The 24,830-nt window shown below is 37.1% G+C and overlaps 1 protein-coding gene across 4 annotated transcripts in view; it reads right to left on the reverse strand.

The window, feature by feature from the left end:
- LOC124532723 (unconventional myosin-XVIIIa) overlaps positions 1–24,830 on the reverse strand; it is a 254,815-nt gene that overhangs the window by 139,536 nt on the left and 90,449 nt on the right. For 3 of the 4 annotated variants that reach the window (XM_047107761.1, XM_047107763.1, XM_047107764.1), the window contains 18 exons: positions 21,252–21,434; positions 19,548–19,727; positions 18,557–18,681; positions 15,166–15,303; positions 14,470–14,613; positions 13,551–13,780; positions 12,865–13,015; positions 12,178–12,288; positions 11,984–12,113; positions 11,355–11,451; positions 10,820–10,943; positions 10,189–10,336; positions 9,156–9,256; positions 7,939–8,045; positions 6,832–6,885; positions 5,661–5,830; positions 4,730–4,815; positions 3,256–3,394 (listed from right to left, as the gene is read on the reverse strand). In XM_047107761.1, coding sequence (XP_046963717.1) covers positions 3,256–3,394; positions 4,730–4,815; positions 5,661–5,830; positions 6,832–6,885; positions 7,939–8,045; positions 9,156–9,256; positions 10,189–10,336; positions 10,820–10,943; positions 11,355–11,451; positions 11,984–12,113; positions 12,178–12,288; positions 12,865–13,015; positions 13,551–13,780; positions 14,470–14,613; positions 15,166–15,303; positions 18,557–18,681; positions 19,548–19,727; positions 21,252–21,434 — 2,418 coding nt within the window. The remainder of the gene's footprint in view (positions 1–3,255; positions 3,395–4,729; positions 4,816–5,660; positions 5,831–6,831; positions 6,886–7,938; positions 8,046–9,155; positions 9,257–10,188; positions 10,337–10,819; positions 10,944–11,354; positions 11,452–11,983; positions 12,114–12,177; positions 12,289–12,864; positions 13,016–13,550; positions 13,781–14,469; positions 14,614–15,165; positions 15,304–18,556; positions 18,682–19,547; positions 19,728–21,251; positions 21,435–24,830) is intronic. The other variant, XM_047107762.1, reaches the window with a different exon arrangement.

Consider the following 24,830-nt stretch of genomic DNA (forward strand, 5'->3'; position numbering starts at 1 on the left):
TATACTAATAAGATCGCTATTAGCACGTTTCTGTAAAACACCATTCTAAAAAATATATATTTTTAGCTGTTCGCGTAAGTACATCGCACACTGTTACATCACGGCCACTTTCTAACCAAACTATTCGTTATTCTGAAATTATAAGCAACCGGTGCATAAAACAATTATTAGTAATGGGATATTCAATTTTCAACAAGTTCTAGAAAGGAGGTTCTATAATCGACATGTTTATGCTTACTAAAGATATTAATTTCGGAATATTTACAATGTTTTTTATTTTTATGCGAACGAAACAGTCTCGTGAACAAGACATTCGTAGACAATGTCGAAATATCGAGCTCCACCGAATAAAAATAAAAAACATGGTGAATATCCCGAAATTAATAACTTTTGTAATAAAAATGTTAATTTAAAAAAAAATGTTTTATGCTACTCTTATTACTCATCATCGTGATGATCACTTACAAGGCTGTAGTAAATTGAAACAAAAAAAGTTTATTCGAGTTTTATATTACATTAAAAAGTTTAAGAGTCAATAACTTTATATCGTTATATATAATGTACATTTAACGTAATTCTTTTTTTATATATAATGTAGGTACGTTTATTCTGGTAAGTCAAAGAGGAATTAGAATTCGTTGTTTTTAATTTTCTCTTGGTGGTAGGTGCTTGTGCCTGGCGAATACGAGAGATCAGATATTCTACCACCAAATAAGATACACACACAAACAACATAACATCTGCATTCCTGCGGTTAATGGCCTAAGGGTATAATATTTATTTTTTAAAAATCATTCATGATTCAAGTTAATTATTATATATAATTACCTTTGAGCAAACACAAATTGAATGTTTTTATGTCTTATATATTATTATATTATAATTCACGTCTTTCTCGGCATCGAAAGATATCCTTGAGGAAACCTGCATGCGTCGGATGAAAATACGACACACATGTGCACCAACCCGACTCAGACCAGGACAGTGGAATAGTCTCCAAAACTTCCCCACACAAAGGAGAAGAGGTTGTAGTATTACATGTACAAGCCGTTTTTTCATTTGTCTGCTTTGGTATACAAACCTACAGTTGGATAGATACGTTCAATACAAACAATTGAGTAGTCTACATATTGCTTTGTACGCATTTCCTAACACGCCACAGCAATCGAAACGCCAAAAAAAAAACAACGCTAATTCATAGCATCAAAACAGAGCTATCGCGTTCACGGGCCGAGAAAGTTACACCAAATTAAACCACAATTTTCACTAAACATGCGTAACGAGAATAATAAGAGTAATTTCATATCTAAGTATCCAAATTACGTTTGGAAATTTTTCCGTGACACACGTCAAGGAAAATAACCATTCAAGTTGAACTAAGTAATCGCCCGCGGCTTCACTCGCGTTTTCACGTGTTAGGGCAAAAAGAAGCCATTTCCTCTTTTGGAGTTTATGTTTAAGTAACAGCCTGCAAATTTCCCATTGCCGAGATAAGGCCTCCTCGTCCATTAAGGAGAGGGTTTGGAACATATTCCACCACGCTGTTCCGATGCGGGTTGGTGGAATGCACATGTGGCAGAATTTCGATGAAATTAGACAAATGCAGGTTTCCTCACGATGTTTTCCTTCACCGCCGAGCACGAGATGAATTATATATACAATTTAAGCACATACATATAGTGGTGCTTGTCTAGGTTTGCACTCGTAATCATCGGTTAAGATGCACGCGTTCTAACCACTTGGCCATCTCAGCTCACTGGGCCATCTCAGCTCATGTTTGCTTCATAGCAAATTTCATCAAATTCGATTTGTACGAGAATAAGCGACAGACAGACAAAGACTTTCACATTTATAACATTAATATATGGATAGCTTCAACTGTCAACTTAAGTTTTTATTACATTACTTATAAATTCATTACGAAGTGTTTGTTTGTGATTAGTTGTCGCCCGTAGCTCTGAGCGCGTTTCAGGGCTCGTAAGGTGTCGTGTATAAAATTAAAAGAGGTCAAGTTTTATACTAAATTTATCTTCTTTCAGATATTTAATTATATCTCTGTACTACATAGGTTAATTTTTTATTAATTTGCTTCTTTTAATATATGAGCTGAGATGGTCTAGTGGTTAGAACGCGTGCATCTTAACTGATGAGTTCGGGTTCAAACCCAGGCAAGCACCACTATATATATATGAGCTTAATTTGTGTTTATAATTCATCTCGTGCTTGGCGGTGAAGGAAAACATCATGAGGAAACCTGCATGTGTCTAATTTCATCGAAATTCTGACATGTGTTCCAAACCCTTTCCTTAATGGGAGTGGAGGCCTTTGTCCAGCAGTGGGAAATTTACAGGCTATTACTTTACTTTATTTACATGTGCTTCTTTACTAATGAACTTTCTACAACAATATGTAGTTGTATATAATATTATTCGTGTTAATATTTAAAAAAAAAACAAATTTACAATTACAAAATCGTCTTCATCAACCATCTTCATAGATAAAGATACGTGATTATTGAACCAAAACAACTATTTTACAATTAACATTCACGCTAATTAAAACTTAACTAAAAGATCAATTAACCGAAATTATAAAACATAACTTTGTATGATAATATTTTGAACATCCTTCATTCGGTAGCAATAATTTTAATGTCAAGTTTTACTACCCCGAGCTTAATGGCGTCATAAATCTTACGTGAAAATTAATTCCTTTTATCTCAGAAATAATAAACACAAGAATTTAAGCCTTGATTAATGCAAGGAGGTCGTATGGACGAGTCTTAATTCATAATAATAAACGTACATTTAAGAAGTGTTAATTAATATAATTACACAAATTACGGCGACAGTGGCCTTATTAGAGTCGAGTTAGACAGGCTACCTAACTAGTTTTCACTTAAATACAGACATAATCACCATTCCCTCATAATCGTAGTCCGGATAATTAGTAGAACCGCAGAACTCATGGATGTCTAAATTGTCTATGCGTCTAATATTGTTGTTATATATTTTTGCTAAATATGAATAAACCGCTTTGTTACGTAACGCGTTACGGCGCCAGGCGGTCTGGCTTCAAATATCATTCTAGTATTAAATAGTTCAACTTGGTTGCAAAACGCTTTATTTAATATTTTAAAATCCTTCAATTTTGGATTGGTTAAGATTTGATATGGTAAAGTAACCTTTATAATTATAGTAATTAAAAACAAAATAGTCTCTTCCAAGTGCTGGTAACCTGTAAAGTTCCACTTACCTGCGTGAGGCCGAGTCGATAGCTCGTGACGTCCAAGTCGAGCGCTAGCAGCATGTCGTCGACGACCTGGCGGTCCGACAGCGCGGCTGTTTGTTGCGTGTCCGAGTTTTCACTTTCCGACGTCGCCAACAGGCGATATCTGTTTAAACGGACATATTTTAAAAGATCCGGCTCGAAGGACCAACTTTAGGAACATTTACTCATTCAAGTTTTTGATTTACAGGAATCTTTTAATCTTCGTAGCATATATTCAGATCAGCTCACACAAACCCGGTGACGATACAATCGTCAGTTTACAATATTATAATAAATAGAATTTTGCCATCTAATCCAAATTTAGTATAGCGAATTTAATTGCTGATGGGTGGACAATTCGACCACTTCACTACGATGTAAGTGATCACCACAGCTACATCTCAAAATTATTTTTGAGACGTAAGATGATATATATGTATATATACACCGTTATTTTTACTTTTATGTACTTCCAACTAGGACATAATAACACTAAGATTTGCTTTTTGGAAGTCGAATATCTGATGAATAAATATCTACCCAGATAAACTTGAAACCGAAAATCAAAATGGAAATCAAGTAATACTAACGCTTGTTTATTATATCTATATAATCTTACATTATTATATTTTGGTTTAGTATATATTTAACGTTAAAATATCCGCAGATAAGCTAAACGCCGTGTCGTAAAGACTAAAGGCCGGCTAGCAATGTGAAAGTGGGTGTTATGATCCTGACTTCTTGAACTCCTACGAAACATTAACTTAGCACTTAGTTGATAGAAATATATCATCAATTAAAAAATATATACGTACTTATATCGTAAAAGATTTTCCATTCATTATTTACTTTTTTTTATGGTATAGGTTGGTGGACGAGCAGATGGGCCACATTATGGTAAGTGGTCACCATCACCCATAGACAATGACGCTGTAAGAAATATTAACTATTCCTTACATCGTCAATGCGCCACGCCAACCTTGGGAACTAAGATGTTATGTCCCTTGTGCCTGTAGTTACACTGGCTCACTCACCCTTCAAACCGGAACACAACAATACTGAGTACTGTTATTTGGCGGTAGAATAACTGATGAGTGGGTGGTACCTACCCTGACGGGCTTGCACAAAGCCCTACCACCAAGTATAGTATTGTTATTGAAACTCAAAATATACTTTATTCAAATAGGCTTTTACAAGTTATAGTCATTTAACAAATTCAATTAGTGAAGCTTTTCCAGTTCGGAATGCAGATTCTACCGAGAAGAACTGACAATAAAATCAGTATTTACTATTTTTTAACATTTAAAAATACAAAAGTCATGTTTAGTTCAAAACAATTATATATGCATGTAATATATCCTGCTTGGAAGTCGACATATATTAGCTACACACTTTTTAAACATATGTATAAGTTTGTGTTGCTTATATGCCTTCTTTTTTATTGGGAAAAGAGTAATACCTTCTAGCGAACTCCGAGAGCGGCATGTGTTCAGGGAATCCTTGTTTATACAATCTCGCCGAGTCGAGCAACTGGAACCCACGGAACTGGAAACAAAACATTACTTACTAACGCGTTGTTTAACCATCGATTAATTATTAAATTGTACGGCTAGATGACAATCAATGACACATAATTATTTTCGTAACCTGATGGTAAGTGGTCACCACCGCCCATAGACAATGGCGCTGTAAGAAACATTAACCATTCCTTACGTTACCAATGCGCCACCAACCTTGGGAAGTAATATGTTAAGTCCCTTTGCCTTACAGTCTGTAGGTCCACTGGCTCACTCACCCTTCAAACCGGAATACAACAATATCAAGTACTGATTTTCGGACGTAGAATATCTGATAAGAGGTGGTACCTACCCAGACGGGCTTGCACAAAGCCCAAGTAACATTATAACCATCAATTAAAATTGGTTATTCAAAAAATTGAATATCCAATAAAGACGATAGACGACCTCAGTGGTCGAGTGGTGTGTACACCGGTTTTCATGGGTACGCCGCTCCGAGGTCCCGGGTTCGATTCCCGGCCGAGTCAATGTAGATTATCATTTGTTTTCTATGTTGTTGTCTTGGGCCTGGGTGTTTGTGGTACCGTCGTTACTTCTGATTTCCATAACACAAGTGCTCTAGCTACTTACATTGGGATCAGAGTAATGTATGTGATGTTGTCTCATATATATTCATATGCGGATTATAAGTTAAGTTATATGACCATGCAGGTCGGTAGTGTTAAAGAGATGAGGGGGGGGGGGTGTATCTAGACGGTCGTCATGCAGGTCGGTAGTGTTAAAGAGATGAGGGGGGGGGTGTATCTAGACGGTCGTCATGCAAGTCGGAAGTGTTAAAGAGATGCGGGGGGGGCGGTAAGGGTGTCGTCAGACCTGCGAGCGCAGCAGCGGCACGTTGACGTCGTCGGCGTCGGGCGGCGCGGCCAGCAGGCAGCACACGAAGCCGACGCCGCCCGCGCCGCAGCGCCGCAGCGAGTCCACCAGCCCGTCCGCCACGAACTTGGCCTGCAGCGCCGTCGAGCGCCGCTTCATGCCCGCCGCGCCTGCGCACCATACAATGACGATTGACCCCACGCGTTCACACCCATGACGATTTCATATACAGTAGGCTAGCATCGTGAGTCGAGATGGCCCAGTGGTAAGCTATCTATATATTTATGTTATAAATGTAAAAGTCTTTGCCTGTCTGTCGCTTTTTCTCGTACAAACCGAATTTGATGAAATTTGGTATGAAGCAAACATGACCTGAGATGGCCCAGTGGTTAGAACGCGTGCATCTTAACCGATGATTGATCAAACCCAGGCAAGCACCGCTGATTCATGTGCTTAATTTGTCTTTATAATTCATCTCGTGCTCGGCGGTGAAGGAAATCATCGTGAGGAAATATACATGTGACAAATTTCATAGAAGTTCTGCCACATGTGTATTCAACCAACTCGCGTTGTAACAGTGTGGTGGAATATGTTCCAAACCTTCTCCTCAAAGGGAGAGGAGGCCTTTAGCCCAGCAGTGGGAATTTACAGGCTGTTGTTGTTGTTGTTGTAGGATAGCATAAAAGAACTTTTAAATCGACCTACAAAACTATATTAAAAGTTCCCACCAGTTCAGAATGTAGATTCTAGCGAGAAGAAACTAAGCATGGTCTACCTCAAATTTCCCAAAAAAATACAACAATAATTATGGTGATAAATAAAAGTACAAATTGCGTCCAAATATCCACTCGCTAACATTACACACAACCAACGCTACTCAATTCGCTTCACAGATATACTTCATTCGAGTAAGCTTTTAACAAATAATTTTAGGTTAAATTACCATCGGTTTGGAATGCAGGTTCTTCTACTTAATTGTAAATACGTCTAAAATACTTCAAAGTCCTTACATAAAACTAGCACCAAATTACAACGTATATATAATAATGTTAAAATTCTGTTGTAGTGTGGAAGTAGCTTAAAAATAATGAATGAAATAGTGATTGTTGATAAATGATTCTAACATACAAGGGTGTTATATACGAGTACTGAACGCTTCAACCCCTCTTACCGGAGTTGAGGGACCGCCGGATAATGGACTGCCGACAAAATGGTGAGATCTCGCCTATAATTAAAAATTACATAAACTCTATAGAAATGCGAGTGTGACCTTGACTTTTATGCTAAGTTCATTATGAAAATCGACGAGTTTAAGATTCGGTTAATCCACATGATTTCACTAATAGTCCAAGATTTTTAGACATCAGCTCTGCATAAAATCCTTCTACGTGATTTTTCGATTGGATTATGTCGGAGTGTGCCCCCCAAGTATAAAACCGAGTTTTTGCCACCCGAAACTGCGAGCGTTAGCCGCCATCTTGGAAAACGTTTTTATGCATATATCTCGGAAACGATAAAATTCCTGGACTATAATATGAATTCTCTGTAACTAGTAGTATGTGTTGCAATACTAAAATAATTAGTGATTAAACGAACTAACCTGTAAGTGATGTTCTATCATAATTATTAGTTGCGTGAGTGGCGACATTGTATGTGGAACTACATGTGTATGTTACTAATCTCTTCGGACGGGGCACGAGTATAATATGTGTTTTATGGGTAAATTGGATTGTACTATAGTTTGTTCGCGTTAAGAACGCAGTGAGTTGTCATTTTACTCCGCCCCCTGACCAATCAAATCTTTTTTAACAGCAGGGTGAAGGTGTATGCATATTTGTGTTAAAATTCCAACAAATTATATTTGTTTTAAAGACTAAGTATAATGAATTTAAAAAATACACATTAAAATAAAAAATCAAATCGGGGTGTTTAATCAACAAAATTCTTAACACTATATACAATCGTTTGCGAATCTTGCCATCGCGATGTAGAAATTTACATATTTTGACATAACGTCATCTAGTAGCTATAGGTTACATTAATTATTACGTGTACAGCTTGAATAAATTAAATATAAATAAAAAAAATTTAAATTATAAAAATAAAAATATCAGTTAATAATAAATTGAATGTGAACTTGACTTTGTAATTCGAAAAGATTTGATTGGTCAAAGGGGGCGGAGTCAGGCCGGTAAACAATGACAACTCACTGCATTCTTAACGCGAACAGACTATAGTGGAATACGCAGACTGTGCTGACGGTACATTGTGCGCTTACCCGCGGTGAGCGTGCGGCGGATGGAGGAGGCGCGACGCAGCGTGGCGCCCTCCGCCGCGCCCGCGCACGCGCCGCGCGCCCACGCGCACGCGCGGCACAGCTCCTCGCTGGGGGGTAGAGGAGGGGGGGGCATTAGAAGAAAGAAAGAAAAAACATTTATTGACATACACACATATAAAGAAAAAATTGATATAAAAAAAAAAACATAAACAAAGAAAGATATAATAATAACAAATAAAAAATATATATATAATGAATATAAAACTTGTGTGCAGTCAAAAGGAGACGGCTCAGGCTATGAGGGATTTTTATCCCTCTGCTGATTTTCAGCTGTCTCCCTTGTAGCCACGCAATGACAGTATCAACTTAAACGCGCGGGGCGGGGGGTGCGCGGCCGCATTACACACTAGTCAATCCTTTACTTGGAAACCACAGATCCAGGAAATAAAACTTTATTTAGTTTCTTTTAGTGCAGTTAGAGTAAGAAAACCTTCGTCATTTAAATAAAACTAGTTATAACGGATTTTAATCGCGTATATTAATTATTTTGGACATCCCGACGTTTCGAGCACTTTACGGCATTCGTGGTCACGGGTAGACTGTCTACCCGTAAAATTTAAAATCCGTTATAACTAGTTTTATTTAAATAATAAAATTATGATAATTATGTAATAATCGCGAAAATTTAAGACAACATTATGTTAAGCCTTTGTCAGTTTTCAAATTAATTCCTTTATCAAGTCTTAAACTCTTAGTACCTTTTGAATCTATACTACCTTAAAAATCATTGCGACGCAAAATGTCATTCTCGATTGGTAACACAGATTTTCGCTAACACTGAGCACACGAAAATAGATATTAAGGTGACGTACTTTTTCTTACCCCGACAGTACATAGTCTTCCAAAATTTATTTAATAATAATAATTCATATGATTAATCAAGGTTACAAGATTTTAGTAATACTTTCAATAAGTTTTCAATTGCTACGGTATCAAATATCTCTATGGACGAAAGACTTCATTCCACCTTCTTTTAAACTTCTCTAACAGTGCAAAATTCTACAAACCGGTCTGTACAGCCAGAGACAATACTAACTATAGTAATTTATTAAAAATCCATAATATATCCATAATATATATAAATCCATAATAAATATGTTTTTATTCCTAACTTAAGTAGGAGGTGATTAAGTGCTCCTAGGAGTACAAGCACATACTTTTGACTTTCCTGGAGGAGCGTGTAAGCCTTCTTTGTGACGGGATTTTCCCGACTCGCCTTCACCCACCCGGTGACATCGTATAGGACAGGATTCGTTCCCTGCAAGAAACACATTGTTGAAAACACGAATATTATAAACTATTAACTAACACTAAGAAATACTTCTATCAATTGGATCACCTGATGGTAAATGAGATCAAAATGCCCATACTCAGCACTAATTGAAACAAATTCTTAACAACTGACAGAAAACTCCAAAATAAGCAACAACTATCGATATCCACTGTTATTGACCAAGAAAACATAAATATCTATATGTATATATTTAAACATCTTATTGCCAATACCATTCATGGTAAGCGGGCGTATATTCAAACTATTGTTCACGAATTCGGTAAGGTTTTACTAAGCAAATCAATTACACAGTTACAAATATCGTTACATTAAAATATAAACACACAAACACATATAAAACACTGAATCCATTACAAAATATTAAATAAACTATTGCAAATTAAGTTATCGTCGCATACATGGTACGCGGGAAATTTTGAATGTAACTGCATCCAAGATGGCCGCCTCGCTACCATTGACGCAACACTTCACTAGAGCGCCGTTCACATTGTATGACATGGCTCGAGCGATATCCAATTTTTGTGACTTCGGTTGTATATCAAATATTTGGATCAAATATCGGTCATTCAGATATCGTCCTGTCTTTGAACATTGTACGATATGCGAGAAAGAGATGGAACGGACGTGATATAGAAATCAGTTTAACATTCGCTTCATCTCATTCTAACAGATGGGTTACTGAAAAGTAAAAGAGAGATAGGGCGAACATTTCATGAGTTTTATGTAATCGTACTTTGGGTGCTTTCACGTAACAAAACTATATTCATAGTTCTTTAGATATATCTGACACATGACTACCTATGACACTGTTTTCCAACCAATATGGAAAACAAGATGGCGCACTATGGCGCACCAAGGCGCACCACACGCCGTCATATTACACTGTAATGACATACCTGCAGATGCTGCAGTATGAACTGTCGGTTGTGCGGCGCCTTCTTGATGAGGTAGTGCGTGTGGTGCGGCGCGCCGTAGTGCGCCAGCGCGCGCTCCAGGAACGTGTCGTCCGACGACCCGGGGTACATGGCCTCCTCGTCCAGCAGCCTGGGGAAAGCCACTATACTAACACCCTGTAAACTTCCCACTGCTGGGATAAGGCCTCCTCTTCCATTAATGAGAGGTTTTGGAACATATTTACAACTGTTCCGATGCGGTTTGGTGGAATGCACATGTGGCAGAATTTCGATGAAATTAGACACATGCAGGTTTCCTCACGATGTTTTCCTTCACCGCCGAGGTCGAGATGAATTATAAACACAAATTAAGCACACATATATATTGGTGCTAGCCTGGGTTTGACCGCTATCATCGGTTAAGATGCACGCGTTCTAACCACTGGGCCATCTCAGCTCATCGCAGCCTGGATACCAATACATATTTATATTTAGTCTATGCCACGTTACAGGTATTCCTCTGTTATTGACTAAGGGAATATGTATTAAATAGTCTAATTAAGGTCTCGAAAATCACAAAACTGTCATATAAGAAAATAAGACATTGAAAAATGTTTGTATCATAGTTGATTACCATAGGAGACCTCGGCGGTCGCAATCCCGTAAGTCGGCTTGCGAGCTGCGCACGATCGTATTCTGCGGCGACTTATCCAGCAGATCGACCATCGGTCCGGGATTGACTGTCTCCGACAGCCAGTCTGCAAACAAGTTGTAACATACTATACACTCTTGGCGCTTACTTTATTAAAATACACCAACAACAACAACAGCCTGTAAATTTCCACTGCTGGGCTAAAGGCCTCCTCTTCCTTTAAGGAGAAGTTTTGGAACATATTCCAATGCGGGTTGGTGGAATACACATGTGGCAGAATTTCTATGAAATTTGTCACATGCAGGTTTCCTCGCGATGTTTTCCTTCACCGCTGAGCACGAGATGAATTATAAAGACAAATTAAGCACATGAATCAGCGGTGCTTGCCTGGGTTTGAACCCGCAATCATCGGTTAAGATGCACGCGTTCTAACCACTGGGCCATATCGACTCATTTAAAATACAAATGATTTAACAAAAGTATTATATGCTTAATATATGTTGAATAGTTAAGCTACCTTCTTCCGAACCGTCGTCGAGCGTGATGCCCTCCTGAGCGTATCGCTCCCGGGGAGCCACCAGCATGGCTTCGTGGAACACGGCTTGGAGGCGCTCCTTCAGGGAACATATTATGTAATTATGAATAACGTACTAAAAATTTTGTATTAATATTAATATATCTGTCGGCGCGGAGCCACGAATTTAAGAAAACCACGTGTCCAGAAATGATTATTTTAATAATTTAAAACTGTTTCATTGTTAAATGAATAATTTTTAGTGAATTTTGAAATGTTAAATTACTCTGAAATATTTTAATGTTTGTAAACAACTGTTATCTTGAGTGAATAAGTCTACCCACCTATTTTTGTTACAAAAGATTAAGCACCCGCCGGTTTCGACAGACTTGGTCGAGCCGTTGGAGCGATCGGACCGTCTCATATTGGAATAAATCAGAGAGGATTATTTCCTGAGTTTTATTTCATATCACCGAGAATGGTTAAAGAACGAAACTCTGACACTCGTGACGTCAGATATGCTGACGTCATGTTTTTTAAAAACGCGCTCGGACATGCTTCTCCGTTATAACCTTTTTCATATTATATTGATCGCAATACTACGAGGAATAGGAGTTAGAGTATCAACTGACCTGCAGATAATTGGACAGTAGTTTTGACAGCGGGGCGCCGCTCTGCTGGCCGGCGCACATCGGGTTGTCGGCGCCCGGGGAGTCCAGCAGCATCAGCGACGCCGACACGCGCGCGCTCGTCGCCAGCGACCTGCCGGCGGTCACGTGGTCAGTCACAGCCGGCCCCCTCGGGCTTCGGTATCAAGGGTACGTACCTGTTCACGAGCCCGCACACGATGTTGAACGCCTCGCCGTACAGCCCCGCGACGAAGGCGTCCAGAGCGTCCGACCCCGGAGCCTCCTTCTCGTTCGACGGCGACGGAGTTCTGGAGGAGTTACAGAATATTAAAAAAAAATGAATATCGAGAGCAGAGCCCAGTGGTTAGAACGCGTGCATCTTAAGCGATGATTGCGGGTTCGAACCCAGGCGAGCACCGCTGATTCATGTGCTTAATTCGTCTTTATAATTCATCTCGTGCTCAGCGGTGAAGGAAAACATCGCGAGGGAACCTGCAAGTGACACATTTCATAGAAATTCCGCCACGTGTGTATTCCACCAACTCGCATTGGAACAGCGTGGTGGAATATGTTCCAAACCTTTACCTCAAGGGAAGAGGAGGCCTTTAGCCCAGCAGTGGGAATTTACAGGCTGCTGTTGTTGTTGAGTAAAATAATTTAAATATCGAGTTCCAAGGTCAAGTTATATAGACAAGCTTAATGCTTAATAACGCCTTAATTTTCGAAATAAAACTAGTTATAACGGATTTGAATCGCGTATATTAATTATTTTGGGCACTTTACTGTACGTGGTCACGGGTAGTGTACCCGTATTTCGATGTGTAATAATCGCGAAAATTTAAGACAGTCTTAATTTTAACGTGACACGCGGGCGTGACACTAACCGGAGCGCGTTGGGCGGCGCGTCGAGCGCGGCGTGCGCGTTGCCCAGCACGGCGCGCGCAAGCTCGTCCTTGTCGACGGCCAGCAGGCGAGCGGCGCGCCCAGCGGCGCCCGTGCTCGCGAACTGGTACTTCAGCCCCGAACCCGCATTCGCTGTACGCACACGTAATCAAATCAATATGCATTTGAAACGATATAACGATACATATAACGATAAACAAGCGCGGAGTTAATACCTGTTGACTTCCAAGCAGGATTTTTTTTTTATGTTATAGGTTGGCGGACGAGCATATGGGCCACCTGATGGTAAGTGGTCACCATCACCCATAGACAATGACACTGTAAGATATATTACCTTACATCGTCAATGGGCCACCAACCTTGGGAACTAAGATGTTATGTCCCTTTTGCTACCACCAAGTAATATTAAGGATACATTAATTTAAATAATTGTATTTAATTAACATTAAATATTTTTTAAATGTTGAAAAAGAGTAACTACTGAGTTTCTTGCCGGTTCTCCTCGAATCTACTTTCCGAACCGGTGGTAGCTTCACTTAATTGTAAAATGACGATTCAAAAATGCTTATAAAAGCCTACTTGTTATTTTGATTTTGAATGTTATTAAACCTAGCAAGAGATACTTATAAAATGAGCAGATACTTTTAAAAACGAGCTTCGAATTTACCTCGCACGACTCCAGCCCATCCCAGGTGACAGACGGCCGCTAGAATCTTCCATATAGCCATCTGCTCCTGTTCAGTGAAACCCAGGAATTGCATGGCCTCCTTCAGAGCTGAGAACTCGGCCGGCGCGTCCGCTTTCTCGTTGGAGCTGACGTAAGGATTGGGGGCGCTGGCGGGGGCCTGGTCCAGGAGCAACTCTCGACGAAGACGACCATCGCAACCATGGAAAAGACTAGAAGGACACATGTATTGATAAACAATTTATTTCAAATTAATAAAGATTACATAATAGGCTATTTGACAATGCGAAAAATAAATTGTGAATTATTGTAATCAGTGTATATTATGAGTTTAAAAAGTGGTTATTTACTAACGAAACTTGAAAATAATACTTAATTTATTCAAAAACAATAAATAAAAATGCATTTTTTCAAACGTTTGTCACGTGACAGAAAACGCTCCTGATTGGCCGGGCTTATGATGAAGTCACTTTCTTGTAAACCTTGCTTTTCTACTATATGTACCACAGTTTTTTTAATCTGTGGTACATATTGTATCTGTATTTTTACAGCAAAGTGACGTCACCGACCCCATTGCAGCGCCTTACTATCCAAGTAGCGTTTTCGCGCGCTATTTAAATATGGAATTTTTAATATGATATTTTTCGGCGAATATGTACTAGAAATTAAAAAAAATCAACTTCAACTGGGTTCCTTAACATCTACTTAATAATATAAAATGGATTTTAAAAACAAGTCAAATAGCCTATTATATTCGATAACAAACTATTAAAAATGTAGCCAGATGGACGTGAAATAATCTGGACCAATCAGAAATGTATATGCATGACCGAAAACAACTTCTTTAAGACTTCTTCAAAGGCAATTTAAAACTGTGGTTGAGTAAGAGTGGCCCACTTACGTGTGCAGCGCTCTGAGCGCGCTCTGGTCGGGCTTCAGGTCGGGCAGCAGCACCTGCACCGACGCGGACACCAGCGCGCCGCCGCCGTCGAAGTCCAGAGACGACAGCGACACGAAGCGAGACGCGTGCGGGTTCGAGCCCGTGCTGGAAAAACGAAACAACATAGTCGGACTTTTCAATATACCATATCATTTTTGTGTAACATACGTTCACATAGTTATATTGGATACTAGCTGTGTCCGCGACCTTGTACGCGTTTGAATTAAAAAAAAAAAAAGAAATAATATTATAGCCTAAGTTTCTCCCTATTACATCAGTTATCTGCCAGTGAAAGTCCCGTTAAAATCGGTGCAACCGTTCCAGAGATAAGCCAGAACAAACAGACAGACAGGCAGACATAGAGACCGACAAAAATTGTAAAAAATATTATTTTGGTATATGTACCGTGTATATGTACATATGCATTGAGTAAAAAAGGGCTATTTTAATATTACAAATAGACACACCAATTTTATTACATGTATAGATAGAATGCTTTTCTTGCTACATATAAAACCAAAAACATTGTTACATCGTCAATACTGTATTGTCATGAACAAAAATATATTTTTAAAATAAAGATACTTTTCACATAAAAACAGTATTATAAAACAATATATGTAACAGTTTTCAAATATCAATCTCACATATACTCACCGACTTGATCCAAAGGCGTGCAAGACGTCGAAAGCTGCGTCTAAACGTTCAGGGGTCAACTTGGACCCTTGAGCCGGGTACGCACTCGCCAGGTACCACACGCAGTGACGCATAGCCGAGGTCTTACCGGAGCCAGACCTGAGACAACAATTATTACAATTACTGTACGGTCGACAAAACATTAGACATACTCCAACCAATTAAAAAAATTTTATCTTCCCGATGGCAATTACGATTCGCCCACGCCCAATTAAACACATGTCAATGACAAATCGATAGGAGGCTATCAAAAACGGTCTTTTCGGTTGGTCCAAACTTGGCCGGCTGTTATAAATTATCAGCTCATTTTAATTGAAGAATCGAGTCCAATTTTACGAGTACATATATATAACATTTACTATGTATAAGTATGTATTAGTGTATGATAGAGATATATATATATATTATTTATACATAATATTTGTATATGTAGGAAGTATAAGTATTAGTGTGTAAATATTTGTATGTAAGTTTATGACTGCACTGCCTACGCCGATGGTTTTGAAATCTCCCTTTGATTGGGTTGTCTGGAAGAGATGGCTAACAAGCCATAAGTCCGCCCGTTGTACAACACTTTTAATGTACTTCTTTTGTTTTTTTAAATTCTTTTTTTTGTTTTTTATTAATTTTGTGTTACTTTCTTTTCTTTGTTTTTGTTTGTGGTGTGCAATAAAGAATAATTCATTCATTCATTCATTCATTCATTATATGGTCCACAAAGTGATGTAAAAAGATCGTACCTTGTATCGTAACTTCTTGGACAATTTTGAACCAGTCAAGCAGAAAAAAAGGTTATCAGAAACCGTCATTTCATTAATAACTTTTATAGTTCATCATAATTTATTGTGAAGAGATAGGAGTGTAGGTATATACCAGCCATAGCACTTATACATTACAATTTTAGTTAAACGCTCTGCATTTACATGCGTTAAAGGAAATTAAAGTATCTAAACCAGTAGTTCCCAAACCTATTTTTCTCGTGGGCCACTTTCAAAATTTTATTGTTTTCGATGGACCCTCTGCTACTACATTTTTACCACATTCTTAAAGTCGCCAAAAAATTAAAATTGTGTCGCTTCTCCCTATATTCCGATAGGTAAAATAAAAACGAAAAATAGTACATTTTCTAACACTTTTCATTTTAAAAGAATATAATTTACAAGAAAAAAATATTAAGGTATTATAACTATGCTTACATTTTTGCTCTTTACTATCAAAAGCAGATAAATTTTCGTGGACCCCCATTAACATCTCATGGCTCCCCATTTTTTATTCACGCCTACGCAGACCCCCTTCATGTCTCCGTGGACCCTTGGGGGTTCGCTTGGACCACTTTGGGTATCACTGATCTAAACTATGTTTAAAATCTATATTTGATGATGCAAATTTCATATCGAGGTAGACTTGGGTGTGAGCCGGTATAGGATTGTAGGCAACTGTATTCCTTAGAAAACGAATTTGCAATGCAAACAAACCGTACAAAACTAAGATGTTTATGAAGGGCGTATGTCTCACGTATTTAATGACAAGCTCAATACCGTTCTAAGCAGCAACAATATCGACTTTTTATTGCACATTTTTTGAATTTCGAATTCAACTGAACTATACAACCTTGAAAACGTCAAAAAGCGTTATAAAATTAATCTTTATTGCGTTTTGACAAAACAAGTTAGTCAGACAATAGCAATAAACTTATAATTTATTCACGAATTCGTATCCACATTCAATTTTGGTAACCAATATAGCATTGCCTCTACATCAACTATGATAAAAAAAAACCTAGTTTTTTACAAGACCAATTGTCAATATTTTTTTCCAATGTATCACATATAACTTCAATAGTAATCAAATCGTTTAAATAATCGCATTAATTAGTATTTCGTCATATATAGGATAGATTTTATTACCAACATTTAGTTTTTTTTATATATCCTGCCTAAAAATCAACAAATATTAAGTCTACCCTTTTTAACTTAAATATAAGCGTGTATTAGATAATAAGGCTTATAAATGCCAAATAACAATTAAGAAAAAAAAAAGTTAATTACTTTAAATCAATAATTATTATTGACAACTACGAACTAACGGCACAGATAAGGTATATTCGAATCAACCAAAATTCGCACCAAAAAGTAAACCTAGGCGAGCGCGCGCTTTTTTTTTCATGTATAACGCTGCAAGGATTAGGCGTTAAAAATACAGATAATATAAGACATACACATTCTGGTTGTAGATTTAATCCCTGATTGACAATTGCTTATATTAGTCCTGGCAATATTTGCAAGAACGTATTAACGAGAATTTTCTTTATTAAATAGCAACACTGATTGCATTCTATTCAAATTAACAAAGTGACTTTGTTTGTTTTACAATCGATTTGAAAGGTTGATAGTTATTTATAGAACATTACAACTTGTATTAATCACGTCTTAATCTAAAGTAAAGTAAAAAGTAACAGCCTGTAAATTCCCACTGCTGGGCTAAAGGCCTCCTCTCCCTTTGAGGAGAAGGTTTGGAACATATTCCACCACGCTGTTCCAATGCGGGTTGGTGGAATACACATGTGGCAGAATTTCTATGAAATTTGTCACATGCAGGTTTCCTCACGATGTTTTCCTTCACCGCTGAGCACGAGATGAATTATAAAGACAAATTAAGCACATGAATCAGCGGTGCTTGCCTGGGTTTGAACCCGCAATCATCGGTTAAGATGCACGCGTTCTAACCACTGGGCCATCTCGACTCATAATAATAATCTATTTATAATTAATCAATTCCTTATTCTCCTCGATTAGGCGAGGCGCCTTGAATTGCAAAACTCTTATGTGAAAGAATACTTTTAACTGTAATAAATTTCTTTGTCTTTGAATTATAAGTGTATTTTAAATTAATTACATTACATTGTTGTGGTTGTTATTTTTTGATAAAGGAAGATAGACTGTCAAAAATATTACAATACTGTGTTGTAAAATAAAATTATTTTCTATGGTATGCAAGTGGACAATGAAATGGACCACCTAATGGTAAGTAGTCACCACAAATTGTAAAGTATTGGCAACAATAATACTAAGTATTGAGGTAGAAAATCTGAGTGGTTACCTATGGCGTAAGCTCACACATACGCCAGTGACCACACCAGCGACGATTATTAAAGTAAACACTTTCTCGTCTACTATAAATGAAACAACCAATTAAAATGTTTATTTCGCTACTCAAAGTTCCTGTTAGATATTTATACTGTGCTAAAATCAGCCTAGCTTTTACATCTTACTCACTTATCCTGACTGAGAAATGACTCGACTATTGAGCAATTCCTTCCAGGGTTCCAAATTGAAACCAAAACCTCACTCACCTTCCTAGAAACACAATAGCGCGATCACGTCTGGAGGCCAGCATGGAGCGGTGAGCTGATTGGGCCGCGGCGAACACGTGGGGCGGCATGTCGTCCATGCGACAGCCGCGGAACATGGCCGCCACCTTAAATATGAAATGCTTTAATTATATCTGACCGTAGCATAGTTAGGTTCTATTATATTGCGTGTGCATTGTCAGTGCGCCGCGATTCAAAATTAGCTAGTGTAACGGACTATTATCCTTCCCCTATAACATCACCCATCCCCTGGCCGAGTTCTTCTAGTGTGTGACCAAGGGAACGCTCCCGAGAAGAAAGTGTCTTCATAAGTAAGAACCCAGGTTTATCTTTCGCGTGTACGCTGGCTATTACATCTATTTAGTAAACGTAAAGTTCACGCTACGATTCTTAGCAACGATAATAATCATAAACGCCAATCTGGCCAATTTTACAGGTATTTTGTCACTAAGTTACTTTGTATAATATCTCTTATAATTAGTACTGAGATTCAATAAAAAATTAACGAGGGTTAAACTTTAGGGCAAGTCATATTTATACTCATATTACTACGCACAACAGTGTATTTGAGCGCGCTAACCACAAATATTAGTATATTTGTGGTTAGCGCGCTAAATTGTATTTTTTGCCGTCTTTACTTTGAGTCGTCTCACACATAAGACATCTTGTGACGAGTATCACTCACTGATACTGATGCATACAATTATTTAACGTGGAGGAGCGCGCTTTCGAGAGTAAACACATCTCTACAAGGCATGACATATCATCATTTATATATGTTTTTAAAGCTTTATATCCCTAAAGATAGTTACTAGGTTGAATAACTAGTGAAAATACAATTACATACCTTCCTGTAAATGAATCATTTAAAGCAATAATTGAATACATGTTAATTGCGTGGTTTCTGGATTTTTTGTGGGCTACAAAATTTGCACGCGACCCATCACATGGGATACAATATTACATATCTTACCTTCTCCGTATAGACGGGCGTGGTACGCCTCGGCGGTCCGAGTACCAGGAGAGCATGACCAGCGCGGACGTGAGGCAAGGCGGCGGCGTAGCGCGACCTCAGCACGTGCAGGGCGCCGCACTCGTTCAAACAGCGCAATGAGGCGATGTCTTCACAGCGTTCCAGTTGGGGAGGGTTCGCCTTTGGAAATGAACATTTGCATATAGGTAATATTCTAAGCACAAAAAAACACTTACATTAGTGTGTGTTAAAACAAAAATAACTGTTTATACGTGTATGGTATTTCATTTAGAGCTAAGATGGCCCAATGGTTAAAACGCGTGCATCTTAACCGATGATTGCGGGTTCAAACCCAGGCAAGCACCACTATAAATATGTGTTTAATTTGTGTTTATAATTCATCTCGTACTCGGTGGTGAAGGAAAACATCGTGAGGAAACCTGCATATGTCTAATTTCATCGAAATTCTGTCACATGTGCATTCCACCAACCCGCATTGGAACAGCGTGGTGGAATATGATCCAAACCCTCTACTTAATGGAAGTGGAGGTCATCTCAGCAGTGGGAATGTACAGGCTGTTACTTTACTATTACTTTACTATGTGCATTTATCTCGATAGAATCTAAATTTCCAACCAGTCACCGTATTATATTTAATTTATATTAACAAGACAATCTTACTGGCTAGTGCTAACTTATAATAAATAACAATTTAACAGATCGATAGATAAACGCCGCAAATCATCCATCCAAAAAAATATATGATGTAGGTACCGCTATCAATTCAGTCATCGACCAAAATCAGCATATAAATAACACTTAGCGTACTACCAAACTACTAGAATGATGTGTTTGCCAATGTGATGACCACTTACCAACAAAAAAATCTCAATTTGCTTTGATATACAATGGTTGTATTTAACAAACCAATATATTAAGTAGCTTAAAGTATTTTTACGCTACTAGTTTTTACACAATATCGAAGGTCAATAAAATTTTAAATCATTTATAAGTTGACAATTTCTAAGCAAAGAGAACTCCAGTCCAGTTCATATTTAAATAATAACACGTACCTATTAATATTTAAATCAATAATAAACTCGATTCATGTAGGCTTTTACAGTCACATTTGAATCGACATTTTACATTATTAATCTAAAATATGTAGATTTTACCGAAGCGAATCGATCCTCAGAAGTTATTCCTGTGTACAAGCACTGTGTACAAGTACAATCATGTACAATGAATATCTGACAAAATAATTTAACAAAAAAAAAAAACATTTTAATAGTCAACACGATATTAAGCGTCTTCAGTCCGCAACCGTTTATAATGAATTATTTTTCATTAAAGTTTTGCGTCTAGCCTTTTAAGTTTTTTTGTATATATGTATGTAGTTTATAAAATTCGTGGTCTGGTATCAAAAGGGCCAATATACATTCATGCCAAACTTCATAGTATTTTTTTGCTAAATCACAAATAAGCTTAATCATTATTAAAGTTATACATTTCATTACATATTTACCATGTTTTTTATTTATGTTCGGTGGAGCTCGATATTTCGACATTATCTACGAATGTCTTGTTAACGAGACTTTAATAATATTACGCAAAAACATATATATCAAACAACCCCACATCTGTTCTCATTACTTAAATGAGGGTTATTACATTTACATGTATATCTTTAACTATTCGAATTACCTTTTCAAGGTCATCCTCGTCAACGGTGATCACTTCCCCGGTCTGCAGCACCCGTACCCTGGCCCTGCCCGCGTCCGCGTCGCCCTCTCTGACCACCGCTGTGAAACCACCGCGATGAGCCAACCACATATGACCAGCTTGCAGCCATTCCTTTTCGCATGCTAACAGCTCCTCCGATTTTGCCTGCAAACAAAAACATTGTAAATTAATAATTCATTTAGAAATATTTTCAATGTTAATTAGTATCAGTAATACAATTAAACACTTAAATGTTCGAATTTAATGAACATAGGCACTTATGTCGTTTTTATAATATGTATTTCATATTATTACATAATAACAAAGGGTTTGCTTTATTTTTGTTAGCAATGTTCTACTATTCAATCTTTCTAGTTGTAGAATAAATAAAAGAAGCTCATTCAAAGGCCATTCCTTTAAAAAACTTGAGTTTATGTATATTTTTTTAGATGCCATAAGAGCTGAATAACACTAAAAAGAGTTGCTTGTTTTTACTGCGACTTAATATACTTCATAATGTTAATCTTGACCGTAAAAAAATTAATGGATAAAGCATATTGTGAAAAAGTTAATTATCAGTAAAGTAATTCAACAACACGTTTTTATACTGAGATAATCTCTTACAGAATCGGAAAAAATTGACAGATCATAATGATGAACAAGGCAGCGCGGTCCATAGTCATTCATCTCCAATTAAGTTAACACGAAACAGTAACTTGGAAATAAACATTTTCATAAATAACAAAAAAACTGAGATCTTACGTAGGATACCCGGTTGGAACAAAATTTGACAAAATCTTTATATTAAACCAAGAATAAGAGAAAAGGAGAGAAAGAAAGACACGGAGAAAGAGAGGTCACTTGGACCATAAAGCATTTCCTTATGATTTCTGCGAGCTCACTCTATTGTAAGCGGAGAAGCAGAACTTCGTTTCAAAAATCACATTATAAACAAAAGAAAAATAGAGCACGATTTTGTATTCGCTTTAGTTGCTTCATTGTAATGTTCGGCGCTCTCCATCTGTCTTTTATTTTATAAATCTACTAGTGACCCACCCTGCCTTCGCTCGGGCAAATATGACATCACAGTAGAAACTGCTAAAATTATCAGTACTTCTTTACTAAATTCTCCATGTACAAAAATCTCCTTCTCGAATCACTCTATTAAAAAAAACCGCATCAAAATCCGTTGCGTAATTTTAAAGATCTAAGCATACATAGGGACAGACGATAAGCGACTTTGTTTTATACTATGTAATGATAATGAAGAGTTAAGTAAATATGAATGAGTAACTCTTTATACCTCATCTGATAACAGAGATACGTTTTTTTTACATTTATTTACAACAGTACAGAAGCGTAGAAGTTGTATTGCGTCTGCGCGCGACATACTGGTTTTGACGACCTTGTTCAATATGCGCGAATTTATGTATAAATTTATGGAGGTATGTCAAAAATTTTAACGCGAACTAGTCAATAAAAATTAACAACACATTATGTGATCTAACTTGCGCTCGTTACAATCGCAATATTTGAATATTACTCTACAAATAAGTATTTGGCAGACAGGTGACGATTCAAAAGTGCTTGTAAAAGCCGACTTGAATAAAGTTTATTTTGATTTTAATGCGTTTACGTATTAAGATCCTGATACAAATGAAGGCACCGTAAGAAGTATATGTACTTCAATCCTTACTGTCATTGCTCTGCCAACAACGATTGCATATAAGGTGTTATGTTATAGATAGATAATAATCGATATTAGAGGCATTATAGCAATCTGATAAGTCATCACCACTAATATTTACACAGTAGGAAATATAAATCATTCCTTACATAGCCAATGCACCACAAACCTTGGAAACAGATAGTATATCTCTTGTGAACACAACAATTAACAAAAAACATACTATCTGTCGAAACAATATCTGAAAACTTGATGCTGTCTACGGACTTGCTTGAATCCTTATGAAAAATAAACGACATAAAAAAATGGGAACTCTGAATCATATCCTCGATATTTTTCTGGCAAATGGTAATTAGGTGACTGATTGTATTCCATTTTTACTACTAAGTTAATGTCTAAGTGGTAAACTACTGTCCACAGATTCAGTTCTATGGTATTTAAATGAAACTAGTTATAACGGATTTTAATCGCGTATATTAATTATTTTGGACATCCCAATTAATATACGCGATTAAAATCCGTTATAACTAAATTTATTTAAATCAGTTCTATGGTATTGTTTATAGAAGCGAAAGTAACTCTGGTTGTTATGCTTTCACGGCTAAACTACTAGATCGATTTTGATGAAATTAGGAGATCTAACTTCTTTATTTCAATCAGTAAGCTATGAATTGTTTCGTATTTGTATCGGTAACTTTTAAAATATTAAATAGTAACATTATTATAATTTGACTATATCTCAGTATTTGTTAACTTGCTGAAAACTGTGGCCCCCTCTCATGTGGAGGCCCCAGGGCAGTTGCCCTCCCCTAAATACGGCCCTGCACATAACGTTGGAGATAACCCGATAAAACTATCATTGAAGCCATATCTTCACCTACTGAATTCCAATTGCCCGAAGCTTAAGGTATAAACACATATAATTATAGATATACAGACATAATTTCGCCATTAATTAAAAAAAAGAAGGCAATACGTGTAGCGAGACAAGTTAACCATTAACGGCGACATTTAATATCATATAAATTATACCATAGCGAGAAAATCAGGATATTCAAATGAGTTTTGAGTAATGAGGAAATAAAATTACTTAATTAGTATGCTATATGTAAAAGGTTTTTTAATTGTTGACAATGCAGACGAATTGCGATAGTATATGACGTTTAATTCATATACAGCTTAGACATTCTAGTGAGCCAGTGTAAATAACAACAAGAATTAATACATAACTTCTGAATGAATAAATGAAATGTTAGAGGCACATCGATGTATGTGTTGGTAGAGCTCTGTGCAAGCCTATCTGGATAGATACCTCTCACTCATTTGATATTCTACCGCCAAAAAACAGTATTCAGTAATGTTTTGATCTGGCTTGAAGGGTGAGTAACGACAGGCACAAAGGACGTAACATCTTAGTTCTCAAGGTTGGTTGCGCATTGGCGATGTTGAGTTGTACATTTTTTTTAATTCTTTAATATTGAGAATCTTCTTATAATCGAGCTATGAGTATGACAATGACCTTTAAAGAAAAAAACAACCTTTGGTACTTTTGTACGTTACGTTCGGGTTCTATTATATTAATAGATTTTAATAAAATATCGTTTACTAGCTATCGGGTGTTGGTTGTCATGTGTTAGGCAAAAACAGTATGTCCTTCCTTGTATTTAAAATTTGCATCAAAATCGATTCACTGGTTTAGTCGTGAAAAAGCGACAAATAGACAAACTGAGTTACTTTCACATTTATAATATTAGAAGTATAGATTAAAACTAGAAGCATATATTTAATTAGGAAATATCAATCGTTTGCCGTATCCCATTTATTTGACGCCGACCTTGAATAACACATGTACATTTCATACGGCAGAGGTGTCC

This window comes from Vanessa cardui, chromosome 10, assembly GCF_905220365.1.
Source record: "Vanessa cardui chromosome 10, ilVanCard2.1, whole genome shotgun sequence".
Classification (NCBI taxonomy): Eukaryota; Metazoa; Arthropoda; class Insecta; order Lepidoptera; family Nymphalidae; genus Vanessa; species Vanessa cardui.